This window comes from Bos mutus, chromosome 16 (assembly GCF_027580195.1).
Source record: "Bos mutus isolate GX-2022 chromosome 16, NWIPB_WYAK_1.1, whole genome shotgun sequence".
Classification (NCBI taxonomy): Eukaryota; Metazoa; Chordata; class Mammalia; order Artiodactyla; family Bovidae; genus Bos; species Bos mutus.
The window spans coordinates 44,695,021-44,710,300 of record NC_091632.1 but is presented as its reverse complement, the minus strand read 5'-3'; the positions used below and the strand labels follow the sequence as shown (position 1 = coordinate 44,710,300).

Below are 15,280 nucleotides of genomic sequence, written 5' to 3'. Positions count from 1 at the left end.
AGGCTACTACAGGCCTGTCTGACTGCCTGGCTTTGAGGGTGTGTGGCCAAGGCACAACCCTGCCACTGAACACCCTTGCCATAGCCACACACCGTAGAGGATGAGGAATTCTTATCTGGTGCAGCGTATCGGAAAAAGGTCCCGACTTTGTCCACAGACACTGGGCTCACTTGCTCCCAGCCATTCACCCTCACTTGCAGTTGATGGATCCGGAGGTCATGGGTGTGTCTGTCAGGCAGAACACGGAAAAAGACATTAAGCACAATCCTATCAAGGGAGGAGTAGAAGCAAAGCCTGAAATTGGATTTACTGCATAATGACATAAAAACCCAGCTGGCCAAACTTTTTGGTGATTACCTAATGCAAGGGAAATCAAGAGGATATTTTTAACTGTGTCTTATGCTTAAAACAAAACTGCAAGATGTACAGAGCTTGAGTAAGAGTGGCAGCTGCCCTCCCTCTGTACAAACCAGGTGAACTAGCTAGGGTCTGTCTTCCACCCACCCCTACACCTCAACCTTCGTGAAATGATAACATCAGCTAAAATTGGGACAGTGGGGTAGTGAAAATGCTGCGCTAGCAATGTAATCACATAACCACACTCTTGGAAATGCCTAAAACGACATTTTCTCCTTGGTTCTTTTGTGGAATCTCCAGCTTCTCTCAGAACCACACTCAGTCACTGGGCTCCAGTCCTAGAAGCTTACAGACAGGGTAATGAGACACAGAGCCCGCAGGGTTTTAGGGCTAAAGTGCTCTGCTGAAACTGCAGTAGAAGGCAGTGGGCAGAACAGGAGGAACGGGAGGAAATTGCACATTTAATTCTATTTTAGATTCTGCCTAATTCAAGCCAGAAGCCTGAAATGAGGAATTGGACTTGAGGCTGACAGGAAGGGAAGAGGGGAGGGAGGCAGGGAGTGGGGGACAGGACGCCAAAGGGGGAAACGCCAGAGAAGGCATTTTTCAATGAATTCAAGCAGAAAGGTGGGACTTAAAATGAGTTACAAAACATGGAAACGGAAATGACAAAAAAGCCAAACCGCTCCTACAACAGAGGCAGTGCTTATTAAGAAATACAGCGAATGGTTCTATAATTAGCTTCTCCAGGAACTCTGTGGAACAGAAAAATGCTCACCACTCTTCCCTGGAAATTCTAACATGGTTTCCAGGTACATGTGCCCAGTGCAGTGATTTTTTTTATAAACTGTTTTTTTCCTAAAAATCACTGGAGGCACCCAAGTTCAGAACTCTTGCCACTAGGGAATAATGTGCACAGGCACAGAGCTATATGGAAGGAAGAAGTGTTTGAGCATACAAAGAATCAACGCACCAAGAACACACGTGACCACAGAAGGCTGAAGCCAACCTCTTAAGTTTTAGATGATGAGGCTCAAACGCTAAAATCTTAACTATTCAGTATGCACCAGACAGCCCTTCTACTTAAAAATGTTGGCAAGTAAAAGAACATTTTATTACACATTTTACACCCTCTCAGTTACCAGGCACAATGTTCTTTTGCATTTATTCCCGGCCTTCAACTGGTGGTTTTGAGTGCATCAGTAAGTGGTCTCCTTAAGTGAGTTATTCTTAGAATGAGAGTATCTTATGCAGCTTTCCTGGGGGTCCACTGGTTAAGAATCCTTCCAATGCAGGGGACATGCGTCTGACCCCCGGTCTTGGAACTAAGATCCCTCATGCTGTGGAGCAACTAAACCCATAAGCCTCAACTACTGAGCCCACACACTCAAGAGCCTGAGCCTCGCAACTAGAGAGTCCGTGCACCATAATGGAAGGTCGGAAGATCCCACATAACACAGTGAGGATCCCTCGGGCCACAGCTAAGGTTTGACACAGCCAAATAAATAAATATTAAGAAAAAAAAGAATGAAAGCATCTTATCAGCTTTGCTTCCTGAAACCATCTGCTTGCTGAAAGGGCACATGTGTAGCTTAAAACTCACTGTGCTTTGATAATGTTTTTCATAAGACCATGTCACCACTCCATCATGAAAACCAGCTAGGATGCAATGAACTGGAGAGCTATGATCTGTCTATGCTTCAACCAAAGTAGTTACATGGAACATACCAGTTACCACCTCACCTGTCAAATATAGGGATAACTGATGGAAAGAAACGTATTCCCAAATAGTCTTTGTATTTTTTTAAAAAGGAAACACTGGTTTTCTAAATGCCTTTTAAAAATAAAACAGTAAAGTCATTAACAAAGGAAAGTGAAGAGGCAAAACACTAGAGACGATTATTTATATATATATATATTCCCCCCCCTTTTTTAAGGCAAAAAGAAAACCACATTTTACCTGTGTCTTAGCTTTCCTCTTGCTTCAAATTCAAAGGGAATCTCTTCACCCGTCAGGACTTCTCGCCACTCGCTAACGTTGTGAGCATCATCAAGAAGCGTTCCGTTCCCTTCCGGAACCAGCCCTGGACTCCCGCTGTGAGACAGTGCAGCCCTGGAACCAAAGCAGACAGTATCAGCTGGTCCCTCTTTCTCTCCACCCCTCTCTCACCCAGAACTCAGGGCTGGAAACAGGAACCCTCTCAGGAGGCAATTCGCAGCAATAAGGCCATATAACCTGGCTGCAAAAGAGGACCTTAAAGGTCAGTAACTCAAGTTAACTTCATGATCAATCACAACATTTGAAACTTTACAAATAGCTAGAAAGCAATCACTGCAGAAGCACCTGCTGCCAGCAGTAGAGTCTGGTACCCAAGGAGTTATGTAAGCTAGTTGTGACTTTTAACTGTAGTATTAGAAAACCTGAATGAATTTCTTGGCCAACCCAATATTTAAGTGACTTTTTTTTTTAAGTGACTAAAAAAACTGACTAAAAAAAAAAAGTTTCTTCTAGAGCACTACCATACTTGGTGGAGGCAAGAGAAATACGTTCTCAAATCAACTGATTCTGGTCCTCATTTCATATACTTCACTACTAAATTGGGAAGATCAGTCTGCATTTGGAGAGTTGAGCCAAGGTCTAAATCCGCAGAAAGTTGTTAGAGAGCCTTCTCACTTGGCTTAGGTGAACTCATTTGTTCTCCCAACTCCACCCAGTTCCACCTGGTCTCAAGTGTGCTGCAGGTTTGGAAGATAATTCGGGGTGGAGGTGAGGGATATGAGAAGTATTTTCAAGCAGTTTTGGAAGAAAAATGGGCAAACCATTTGATTTCATAATAGCATACAGCTTTTCTTAAAGAGGGAAGTAGAATGAAGACCGAGGAGAAAGGATGGAGTGACTTTTCTTTCATATCCTTAAACTACTCAACTTTTACTTTAAAAACAATGGATGCCCAGGCATCAAGATCACAGTTTGGATATTTCAGACTCAAAATCTACTTCTCTGACTACAGACTATACGTAGAACCAGAACCTCCATCATTAGCCTCAGCAAGACATCATGTTATTGATTCAAATGCAATGGATCCCAAGAGCCTCACAGAGGGCCCGGCTTGCTCTGCTGGGTTGGTACACAGGAGCCTGTGGTGAGAGAGATGGCACCAGGTGACAGATCCCGTGTTCCTTACCTGGTGGGCGTGGTGGTCAGGGTGGCAAACCACAGAGTGCAGCCTGTATGATTCCTCAGAGCAAAAGGGACAAACGGCTGCCGGCGCTTGGGGGCTTTCATCTCTGCTGTGAGCAAACAGAAGGCCGTCAGCGCACGCCCTGACCTGTGTGGCAGAGACCCTCCCGGAACCTGGAGGCAGTGCCCACCATGGCCTCTTGCGCAAAGAGGCTGATAGTGGAGAGAAAAAAGAACGAAGCACCACAACTGTGCTGACAGGCCAAGCAGGGCATCTCCATGTACTCTGCCGCCTACTGTGAGATGACTCCGTCCCCCACAACTGACTGTGATGGTTGACAACTCTCGCCTCACAATTCTCCCATGATTCTTATGGGCCTTAACTCTCGCGTCACAATTCTCCCGTGATTCTACCACGGCTGGCATCAAGACAGACAGACATGAACCTCTACTGCTTCCAAGAAAGCCATTCTAAATGGATAACCTGAATTGCAGCAAGACAGAACACGTGTTACTTGTATCACTTTGTCCAAAACACTTGTACTTTCAGGAAGCTCTCTTTTGCATAACAATTACCCTTGAGTCATACTAAGCACATTTATAAAAAAAATGAAAACATCCTTTCCTGTTCTCTTACATATGCAGTTGTGGGTTTTCCTCCCTGGAAATTCAAAAAGATACTATCCCAAAGCTATTTAAATGAAGTTTTTAGCTCATTTTTCTTGCACAGATATCCTCACCATCTGTATAAGGCAGGTTCTATGGAGATGCCAAGAGGAACACAAAATATGGTTTCCTTCACAAAGCAGCTTCTAATCGGGGAAACTGGAGAGAAACACTGATCCATATGAAACGGATCCATATGATCCAGTTCTAGGGGGAGCTGGACCTGACGATGAACACTGGAAACAGACTGAGGAAGGCTCTCTGGTGCCCCTGCAGCCTGCTGCGCACTCCTGGGAGCAGAGAGGCCCTGGCTCCTACCAGGGCCTGTGCTTCCTCTACTGGCCACACAAAGAGAGAGCGAGGTGGGAGCAGGAACTACAAAGGCAGCACCAGCCTAGGGCTGGGAGCCTCCAGGCGGACGTGCTCAACAACACACACCCGGCTGACAAAAACGGGCGAGGCCCAGTCTTACTCTGTGTCTGGCTTTAAAGCACAAAGACAGCCCTCGGAAGACCAGGATCCAAGTGGTCTGCAGCTGTGGAGAAAATGACAGCTGGAGGTGCCTGCAGTTGCCGGCTGAGAAGACTACAGCAAAATTCAATTCATCTTCTAGGACCGTGTGTTTCCTGCCAGCAAAATCAAGAAGGCCAACCCCATCAAAGCCTGCTTCTCCCACCTCTCAGGTACGGCACAGGGGCAGTATGGTTAAGTCAGTGTCACATCTTCTAAAAAGTAACCACTGTTTCCTTTTCCCTTTGTAGCTTCTTAAGTTTTCAGAAGTTAGTGCTCTACACACGCCACAACAAGCCATTTCAGGTTAAGACAAGTTCTGTTTTGGTAAGAACAATGGCTCAGGGGAGTCTAAGTAAGTAAGTAGGCTCCAGCGTGTTCCCACAACTTAGTGGTTAGCTTTTTAGAGACACCCCAAATGCATCTAAATATAATCTCCACCTAGAATATGCTCATTTCTCATCCCAATGGCCTCATTTAGTTCCCAAGGCTTGATTTAAAAAAAAAAAAAATCAGTGTTCAACAAGTTGAAAATTAAGGAGTAGCTGTGAGGCTGCTGACAAGAGCAGAGGGGGAGTAAAAAATTTAAGAGCTGTCAGCAGGGTAAACAGTACTCACTGTGGCACCTTGAAAGGAGCCTCCCTCTCCTTGAGCCAGAAAGCAGCTTTACTGAAGGAGATAAAGGGCCCAGGAGGAAAAGCAGCCAGATGTGCTTTCATATCCCACTGTGAGCCAGACGCTAAGTTTCCATTTGCAAATTAGATTTAAAAAGAACAGGTGGCAAGTAGCTTTGATCACACTGTAACATGGAATAAAGTGCTAGGAACCCATATAAAGGTATTCATGAGTATATGGCTGTGAAATTAAATAGCCTAGGTAGGCACACTGCTAAGGTCCCCAAGCTGATTGTGCGGATTGCACATACCCACAGGGACTTCAACAGCCTGCCTCACTGAAGATAAAAATACGTGGAGGGGCTCACAAGTCTAAACTCACAGGGGAAGGAGCGGACATCTTCCATACTAGAGTCCAGCTCAGCTATGTACCTGCCTTGGGCATAGCGCCAGAGGACAAAAGCCCCAAGCTCACCAAAGAGAACAGGATTCCCTGGTGGCCTCAGAAACCTCCTTTGGTGACCAGACCTAATTGGTTCATAGGCTAAAAGAACCCCAAGCTCCTCACATCCACATTTAGCTTAAATAGCTCCAGCTGAGGAAATGTCTGCCCTGTGGACCCGATCCCCAGGGAAATGTGACCATTATACACAGTGCGGGTTCTTATGCTCTGTAAGGAGCTCAGCCTATCAGAAAGGTCCTGGCTTGTAAATCATGCGAAATAAAGTCCCAGGCCTCTCATGTGAATGGAGGCAAATTACTTATTCTCTCTGAGCTCTTGTCCCCATGGACTACACAGGAATAATGCTCTGCTTAGCCCAAAAGATGAAATAACAGATAAAGAAAAACTAAGAAGTATAAATTCATGAAACAATGAAGAATCAAGCCTGGGCTTTGGGAGCCCTCCTCACGAACATCAATCCTAGCAAAACCTTTCAGAAAAAAAACATAGTACTGCCCTCATTTATTAATATCCCTGTTCTGAACTCCTAGTAGAGGAAGCTCAGAAGGTATATTTTTACAAAATACACTATGACCCAGGATCTGGTGGTGGTAGCCAAGGACAAACATAAATCGTTCACATTAAACTGCACTCCTTCACACAAAAGAAGAACTGAACATTTTGGGATTCTAATTCCTTGAAGTTTATGATGTCTTCCTCTCATATTCACTTACCAGTCAAATTCTCAAGAACCCTTAAAGGATCAGAGATAGAAACAAAAAACATTCTTTTTTCTACCTCCTAAGAACCTCAATTCATTTCTAAGGAAATTAAGATTTGTGTCTAAGCAATCATTTACTGGAAATTTTTTTCTGAGCTCCATTCCTGATCATCATAGCTCCTACTCCACACCGCCCTTTGCATTACCATGAGAATAAACATTCACAGAGTAGTCTATAAACAAAGACTTGCTGCAGGGCTTGATGGAGGACGGTTTTCTTGATTTTCAGTATAGACATCACCTCTAACTGACACTGGATGCTTCTGCGTCATACACTGTGGAGTTGATTTCATTTCCACTAAAGGTTAAAAAGCAGATGCAAGAGACAGAATAAGAATCAGCACGTCACTTCCTTCTAATACAAGACAGCACTTTGTCCATTAGTTGGAAATGATCTTTCCTGTTATTAAAACAAAGTACTCATAACTGGGTATACCCCCATTTGGCTCCCGTGTTCACAGAAAATAAGATGTACAAGGCAGTTCTTAAAACAGGAAAATAAAGCAAGCCCTCGCTTGGCTGTACTGTACCTCTAGCATAGATCTGGTGCTCTAGGTTAGTCAGACTGGCTGTACTCCTAGTTCTAAGGTAGACAAGGGGGAGGCCTGGTAGACAGGAGAGACAAAGTTAGAGGGTGAGAATCAATATAGCATAAAAGAAGATTCGTCTCTGAAACATTAGCGCAAACAGTGTACATTACAAGCACAGCAAGCATCATGCACTTATTGGCTCATTCCTTTGGTGATCACTAGGCGCTCATGAGGTACTTGATGAGGTGAGCCAGACAGCTTTAATGCTGGCTTTTACTGTGGAGCCTGTGTCAACAGAGCATGCTCCTTTTTTTCTCTGTTGGGAAAAGAAAATGTACTCACATTTACTGGAACAGAATGACCAGCCTTTTGAGGATTTTTAATTTAAAGCATGCTTGTTCTCACATGGCATAGAAAAGTTACCAAGAACAAGCAGTACAGATTTTAGTGGGAGCTGCTCCGCTCCAATTGGAAACGGCGGTAGCAGTAGAATGCTAGCCCCCAACGGGTCTCAAAAATTCAAGGGGAATAATCAGCCTGTGTTCCAAGGCTACAGTCTCAGCTGAGGAGTTACCTCATGGTCTTATTTACATTACATGTTAACCATGGACATTTCCAGAACATTTTTTTTTTATATTTCCATAAAGGGTCCCTGATTACAAAACTAATGAATTAAGATGCCATGCCATCCAGGTTTACCTACGGAATCTCAGCCCTTACTGAACAAAGCCAATGATAATATCAAAAAAGAGGCTGTTATTTTCTTTCCCAGCCAAAGAAACAGTTAAGAAATCAGCGGCTCCCTTAGGCTGAACTTCAAGGGCTTATTTTGAAGCTGGCCTGAATAAAATGCACAAATCTGGGGGGGATCATTACTAAATATTCCAGAGTAAGAGCTGAAGGTTTGTGATTGGTTCAACAAGATCCAAACCGACTGACCTTGGAAACAAATGCCCAAAAATTACTTTAGCAGGCCTAGTAGAAGAATGCAATCCCACTTGCTATTCTATCATCCAAGAAGTCTAAGTAAGAAGAGAGTGTGGAAATTTAGGTATGTTCACTCATGCCTAATTAAAAAGATATATTAAAACTTTATAAGCCTAAGTAACCACAAAAATCCGTAAGTAAATAAAAATCTAGCTTTAATTTAGCACAGGCATTTACCATACATACGGTAGCTTATTAACTATAAAGAAAGAGGAGATGTTAAAATAAAAGGGGGAGAGGTGGCAGACGGACAAAAGAAAGTCCTTCACAAAATCGTAAAGATTCAGCCTTCTTAGTGTTTGCACTGAGTCTGGATTTAAAATCCCTCTGCATGAATAATGTTTTTAGAAACACACTCTTTAGGACACATTACATATTACAAAGATTATTTAGAGCCTTCTGGGTAGACGAAGGCTCCGTTACATTCTCTCAACACACAAATGGGGAAGGTCAGAGGAGGAGCTAGAATTGAAACTGATGATATCTGAGAAGCCCTGGCTTCCAAGCAATGGCCTTGAGACTCAGAAGCAACAGCCTGGGAACACACAGAGCAAACAGAGCTGACGTGGCCTTGTTCCTCCTTCAAGAAGTACAAGGCAGATAGAAAATCCATTTATACACCCTGAGGAGAGACGAACCAGTTCAAATACTTCGTACACTAAGAAAATACATCTTCCCGTGACACGTTTGCAGACCAGATGGAATAGTTAAGTATTCATGAGCCATGTTAAGTCCGGCCAAGACTCCCCAAAGAAACCACACTGAAAGAGCTGGGCTGAGTTGAATTTGGATGACAATGGCTTGTGGAACAACTAAGGACCATGCCGTTGGCCATCACAACCTCCCCAGCTCTGAGGAAATCAGAGCTCCATGGTAAAGCGTTAAATAAGGAAAGAAAACACTGTTAACAGAGAACACACTGACTTCTCTATCTTTCAGAGGCTGGGCATTCAATTCTTTTCTCCTTTATAGTACAGGCCCCCCCGTGAAACAATTGCTTCCACATGGGAACCCGCCCTCCCTCTCTTCAAGAATATATCCAAACTCTCTAATCTTTAGATTCAGACACCTGAAAAGATGTTCTTCAAAATCCAGTCAATTAAACTGTTCTGCTGAGCAAACCACAAATTGACCAATGGCCACCCCAGTGCATTTCCAGGTGCCCCAGTTTATGCGCCACGTGACCGGAATTGAGGAACGGCACACAGCAGGTCCTTTTCCTCCCACAATGGTGGAATGAGAGCTGAGAGGAAAAGTTCAGCGTGTCATGCCAGAAAGAAAAAGAAAAATGTCCCTTCCACAGAATAAAACAGTTGTAGAAGGCAATCGGAATTTCCTGTAGGTTTTTCCATAGAAAATGATGGTTCTATTTGAATTTCTCACTGAAACATGGCTGTGTAGGTCAAAGGTGATTTAGTCAGACATGTGTAGAGAAAAACCTTACTTTGTCCAAAGCATGGAGGATCCACTGACGAGCCCATCCAGTCTTCAGATGGGGTGGGGTCTACTTCCTTGTCCTGTTTACAGTAATCTGCCATCCATGATTCCTTGGTACTTATGTATTGGTCTAGGAAAAATTCCCCAAAGATATTGAGAACACAAACAGTAAAGATTGAGAGTTCAAGTCACATCAATTCAATTCAGCAAAACAAGCTTTTATCGAATGCCTGGCTAAATGTGGAGCCCTATGCTAGACTCTGAGAAAACTGGTTCCCTGAAGAACCTCATGCTCCACTGGAAGAAATGAACGTTAGCAAAACAACCATCACCACAAAACTATCCCACAATGTGAAAGGAGCTAAAAGAAAGATACAAACAAAATGCTATGGGAGCATGTAACAGGGGAAGGTTTATTCTGCATTGGCAGAAGTGGAGGAGCACACGGCCAAGTGCATGGCAATCACCAGAGACGTGAGGACCTTTGTTCTGGGTCTTGAAGCAGGTAAGGTTACCAACAGGACTAGACAGGATATTCTAGGCAGAAAGAACAGCACATGTAAAGACTTTAAGATATGAAAGCACACGTCACACTTAGGGAACACAGAATACTGCGGTGTGACTCTGGTACAACATGCTGGGGTACAGGGGACATAGCAAAGAAGCCTAGGCAAGAGAACAACTTGCTTTGTGAAGAGCATGGCATGCCATGCTAAGGGGCAGGGTTTGGAGGCAGAAAGACCAGCTAGGAGGCCACCAAACTCAGGAGACTGAAATCCAGCGGACAGTTCTCCACAAGTGGCTTTACTTTTTCAACAGGATAATTACAACAGGAAGAGCAGGTTAACAAAATTATTACACACCACACTTGGATAAAGACCTTCTTTACTAATTAAAATATCACACTTTTTTAAACAAGGATGTTTAGTTCCTGGTTTTCAGTTCTAGTATTTGGCTACAGAAATTATATTTCTTTAAACACTAAGAGGTCACAGCAATGTTTCTGGGTTTCAGCACAGTTTTAGAAATAAGGAATTAAAGGTTAAAAAAATAAAACAGCTTTACCAATGACAAGAATGCTTTTTAGAGGACATTTTTTTTTTTTTTAAACTTTACAACATTGTGTTAGTTTTGCCAAATATTGAAATGAATCCACCAGAGGTATACATGTGTTCCCTATCCTGAGCCCTCCTCCCTCCTCCCTCCCCATACCATCCCTCTGGGTCGTCCCAGTGCACCAGCCCCAAGCATCCAGTATCGTGCATCAAACCTGGACTGGCGACTCGTTTCATACATGATATTATACAGGCTTCAATGCCATTCTCCCAAATCTTCCCACCCTCTCCCTCTCCCACAGAGTCCATAAGACTGTTAACATTTTAAATTAAATACTAATAAGAAATATATCAATAGAACTCTTTTTATTTAAGGTAAGCTCTTATTTACCATGGCTTTTCAAAACACTGTCCCAAACTTTATCTAAACTTCCAGATGAACAGATTATATAAGAAATAACAGAGAAGGCAAAATAATATAGAAGAATCATGAGATCTATTTACCATTACATTGCTGATATTAATGAAACCTACAAATCTAAAACAGTGTTTTTAAAATTTAGGAATCAATAAACTTCTAGTCTCATTTCACTACACATTCTCTTAACTCTGACATGGAATAAGCCAATGGATATTGTATGAGACTCAACCCAAAACATATCCTGAACAAAGTTCACAGATTTGCAGGACAGTCTGCCCTCCATATCTGTGGGCTCTGCAGGCAGATACAGAGGGCCAACCATATTCACTGAACTAGGCCATTTTACACAAGGGACTTGAGCAGCCACAGATGTGGATGGGGCGGGGGAGGTGAGGGGTAGGGAGTGTGGTGCTGGAACCAATCCCTTTGGATACTGAGGCACAACTGTAGCATGTGTTACTATCACTCAGACACTACATTGTTACCAAAAATCAGAGCCTACGGATCAGTAACTCAAACAGTGAGTGTAGGCTTCATGGTGAACAAAGGCACTATCTCACTGTGTGATAATGTTACTATTCTTCTGATACAAGGACAAGTATAGGGACAAGATTCTGACTCACTATATTGAACCCAGGAGTGTACATTTCAGTGTTGTCAAAGACACTTTTAGAGCTCACGCCATTAGCTTGACAACCCGTTAACCCAGTGATTTTTAGAGTTATGTCAACACGATAATTGATGAGAAACAGCACAGACAACTGACCTTTCTCTAAAGACAATCAAAATCATACATTTCAAGAATTATTCTGTGAATAGTGTGAGAGAAATGAATTTAAACTCACTTCTAGGACATAATAAACCCCAGGGACCAATCATCATGGGGAGAAAGTTCGTCATGGACATGGGTATTTCCCACATGGTCTAAGCTCTTGCTTAAGCACCGAGAACACCAGCATAGGATGCCACTTCTGGAGCAATGGGGTAAGGAGCACCATGAGGCCAAATTAGGGTTTATCAGGAAAGCAGCTGTGAGGAGTAAGCGACGTCTGGTACAGGCCTGAGCAATTGTTAAACCAGAATTAACAGCCTTCCAGACAAGGGACGTATGCACAGAAGGGTACCAGTGTTCGAAAGACAACTTTCCACTCACCAATTAGCACAGAGGTGATGTTGACATCCAAGCGCTGTTTGGCCTTGGCTTCCAGCTTCAGTCGAGGAGGATGGAGACGACTAGCAGCCTGTTGTTGCCAGGATACGGAGCATGGCCAGGGCTCAATAAATGGCTCCCAGCCTAGCAGAACACAGGAAATAAGACATCTGCTCAGCAGATACCAAGAGTTTACAGGGGAACACCGTTCACAAATGCTCAGCAAGGACATACTATGGATAACAGCTTTCTATTTCCAACTTGATTTCACACAGAAGGCACCCTCTCTAGCTTCAGGTTATCCTACAGATGTCTGTGCTGTCTCAAGGACATGGGCAGCACAGCATACGTGCACCCCAACCATGGTCTTCCAAAGGTGGGAGGAAGGCAGGCAGGCGGGACGTGCCCTCTTCTATTAAAGAGCAGGCAAGCCCTGTTTTTGATACACTCAAGATGGAAAAAAGTGTCTCAGACTCAGGTTGGGAAAACAGTGTCAGTGTCAGTGGCTGAAGTAACTATTAAATTTAACTACCCTCTTACATCAAGAACCATTGGTTGAATAAATAGGTATATTCAGCAGTTCGTTAAGTTTTTCAAAATTTTCATCTTAAAATGTGTCATATGTACAAAAGGTATATTTAAACAACATTTATGTATGGTTTAAAGAATAAAATCACTGCTAACGCTCATGTACCCTCTACTCAGCTTATGAAAGAGAACATTACACGTGCTTTTGAAGCTGAGTAACACTCCCCACCAAACCTCTCCCACTCAACTCCATTAGTTTGAATTTTTAATCATTCCTGTGTCCTTCTTTGTAGTTTTACCATCCGTGTATACATTTCTGAAGAATAAATACATTAGTGTGTCCTGCTAATGTAGGGGATCTTCACATAAATAGAATCCAACTGTGTGTATTCTTTTGCAAGTTTCTATTTTTGATCAATAACATGTCTTTGAGATCCGCTCACACTGATGCCATATATCAGTGGGACATTATTTTCACCACTGAGTTCCAATCCACTTATGAACACACCACTTTGTTTATCTATTCTACTGCTAAGAGACACTGCACTTGATTCCAGCTTTGCTGCTATCTGGAAGGCCACTACCAGAAGCGGTCTTTTTTCACTTGTTTCCTAGGACACATAGGAGACTCTCAAGGGCACAGATATAGAAGAAGTATGTTGAAGGGTTGCCAAGTATGCTTGTAGGTCACGTCAAATTGTTTTCAAAAGTGGTTGTCCCAATTTACAATTCTGACCGTAGGAAATGACACTTCTATGGCTCATATCTTCACCATACTTAGGTCTGTCACACTTCCTTTTTGCCCATCTGTTGGATGAGAAAAATGGTATCTTACTGTGGTTTTAAAAATGGCCTTTCAAGGCCAGTTAATTTTTCCCTAAACACAATCCACCGGCCATAGATGAGGTGATTTACTAATACAAATCCAATCTAACATGTACCTTAACATTGGTACGTTCATCTCCTCACGCCGTTTAGTGCTTAGTGACCTGAATGTGTTCCTGCAACTGTAAAAGTAAGCAATATTTGCTCTGGGAAAATAAATGATTCTCAGAAAAAATAGCTACCATATGCCCTGTAAAACTTTCTCTCAACTAGCAGGGCTGGGACTATTATTCTGAAGTTAAACATTTTGAACAATTAGGAAAAAAGAGTGTTGCCTTTAAGTGAATCCAGAACACAGAAGGGAGAATGTTAACTAACATATAATATTAAATGTGACACGTACTCTAGAACAATTAGCAGGCAGCAAAACACACTGGAAGCTTAATTTTCCCCTGACTTCAAAGGGAGCAACCGCTCTTCAACACTCCCTGGTTTACTTTGTCCATACCTACAAAGAATCTCTTTAAGGTAAAGAATGTCACAGCTCAAACTGTTCAGCCCTGTTACCGGATTGTTCTTGAATGTCCATCTGTATAGATCCTTACCCTGGTCTTTCCAGTGGAAGGAAAGAAATATGAAAATGACTTGCACTGTATCCAGGTTTATGTCTCTGGAAGAACATCTTGCCCTGAGCAACCACGTTCTACTTTAGGGAATAAATAAGGCAGGTTATAATCATTTACCAGCTTCCCAGGTGGCACTAATGGTAAAGAACCTGCCTGCCAACGCAGGTGACATAAGAGATTCAGGTTTAATTCCTGGGAAGGGAAGATCCCCTGGAGGAGGGCATGGCAATCCACTCCAGTATTCTAGGATTCTAGCCAGAATCCTAAGGACAGAGGCACCCAGCAGGCTACAGTCGATAGCATCACACAGTCAGACACAACTGAAGCAACAGTACGTATGCACGCAAGGCAGGTTATTTGCTGTCACTGACTCAGTGCTCTTCTAATGAGACAAGCCCAGTAGGAAGGGAGGAGGCCTTAAGTTTAGAATGTGTGTGGGCTTAAATCTCACTTGAAAGTTAGCTACTCTCAGGGCCAGACGAGTGATCCTTCACTACTGAGCAATTTCATGTTCTGAAATGAGCCAAACTCCAGGATCAAAAAGAATTAACTATGAAAACTTTAAATAATTCCGTTGTGACATACCAAATATATTTTTAGAAATACGAAAAAAAAAATCTGTATCTTTTGTGCTCGTGCCCTTATTTTTCATCTTTCCCTGTCCTGTCCCACTCCTTTGCTTCATGTAAGATTTATGTAGAGATAGGCCCAGGCAAATGCTAAAGTGTATGTTTTAAATCCCATGATAATTATACTGACCTGACAGAGCACGGTTATAATAATCTCCAGAAAGGGTGAAGTGGGCGTAGCCTTCAGGGCTAGTTCTTACATGTTGCAGAAAATTCAGACCTGCAACGAAAGCAAATCTTATTGCAGTGTGGGGCGGAAACAACCAAAACTTTCTGTTGCTGACACAGCATATTAAAGAGATGTTAGAAAAACAGACACAAAGATACAGAGAACAGAGGAAGGGCTCCCAGAGGGGCAGGGACAGGGGTGGGAGCAAGGGTGTTCGATTGTATAGTGATGGAGAGAAACTAAATTTTTGGTAGTGAGCATACTGTAGGGTATACAGAAGTGGAAATATAAGGCTGTACACAAGAAAGTTGTATGTTATAAACTGATGTTATCTTAAAAATAAAGACCTATTGTGCCCAGTCGCTTCGGTTG

General features: G+C 42.9%; 1 protein-coding gene across 1 annotated transcript in view; it reads right to left on the bottom strand.

Annotated features, from left to right (window-relative positions):
* VPS13D (vacuolar protein sorting 13 homolog D) overlaps window positions 1-15,280 on the bottom strand; it is a 274,678-nt gene that overhangs the window by 169,009 nt on the left and 90,389 nt on the right. Inside the window, 6 exon segments of the mRNA XM_070385275.1 lie at window positions 93-228; window positions 2,318-2,470; window positions 3,543-3,648; window positions 9,513-9,635; window positions 12,135-12,275; window positions 14,870-14,959. Coding sequence (XP_070241376.1) covers window positions 93-228; window positions 2,318-2,470; window positions 3,543-3,648; window positions 9,513-9,635; window positions 12,135-12,275; window positions 14,870-14,959 — 749 coding nt within the window.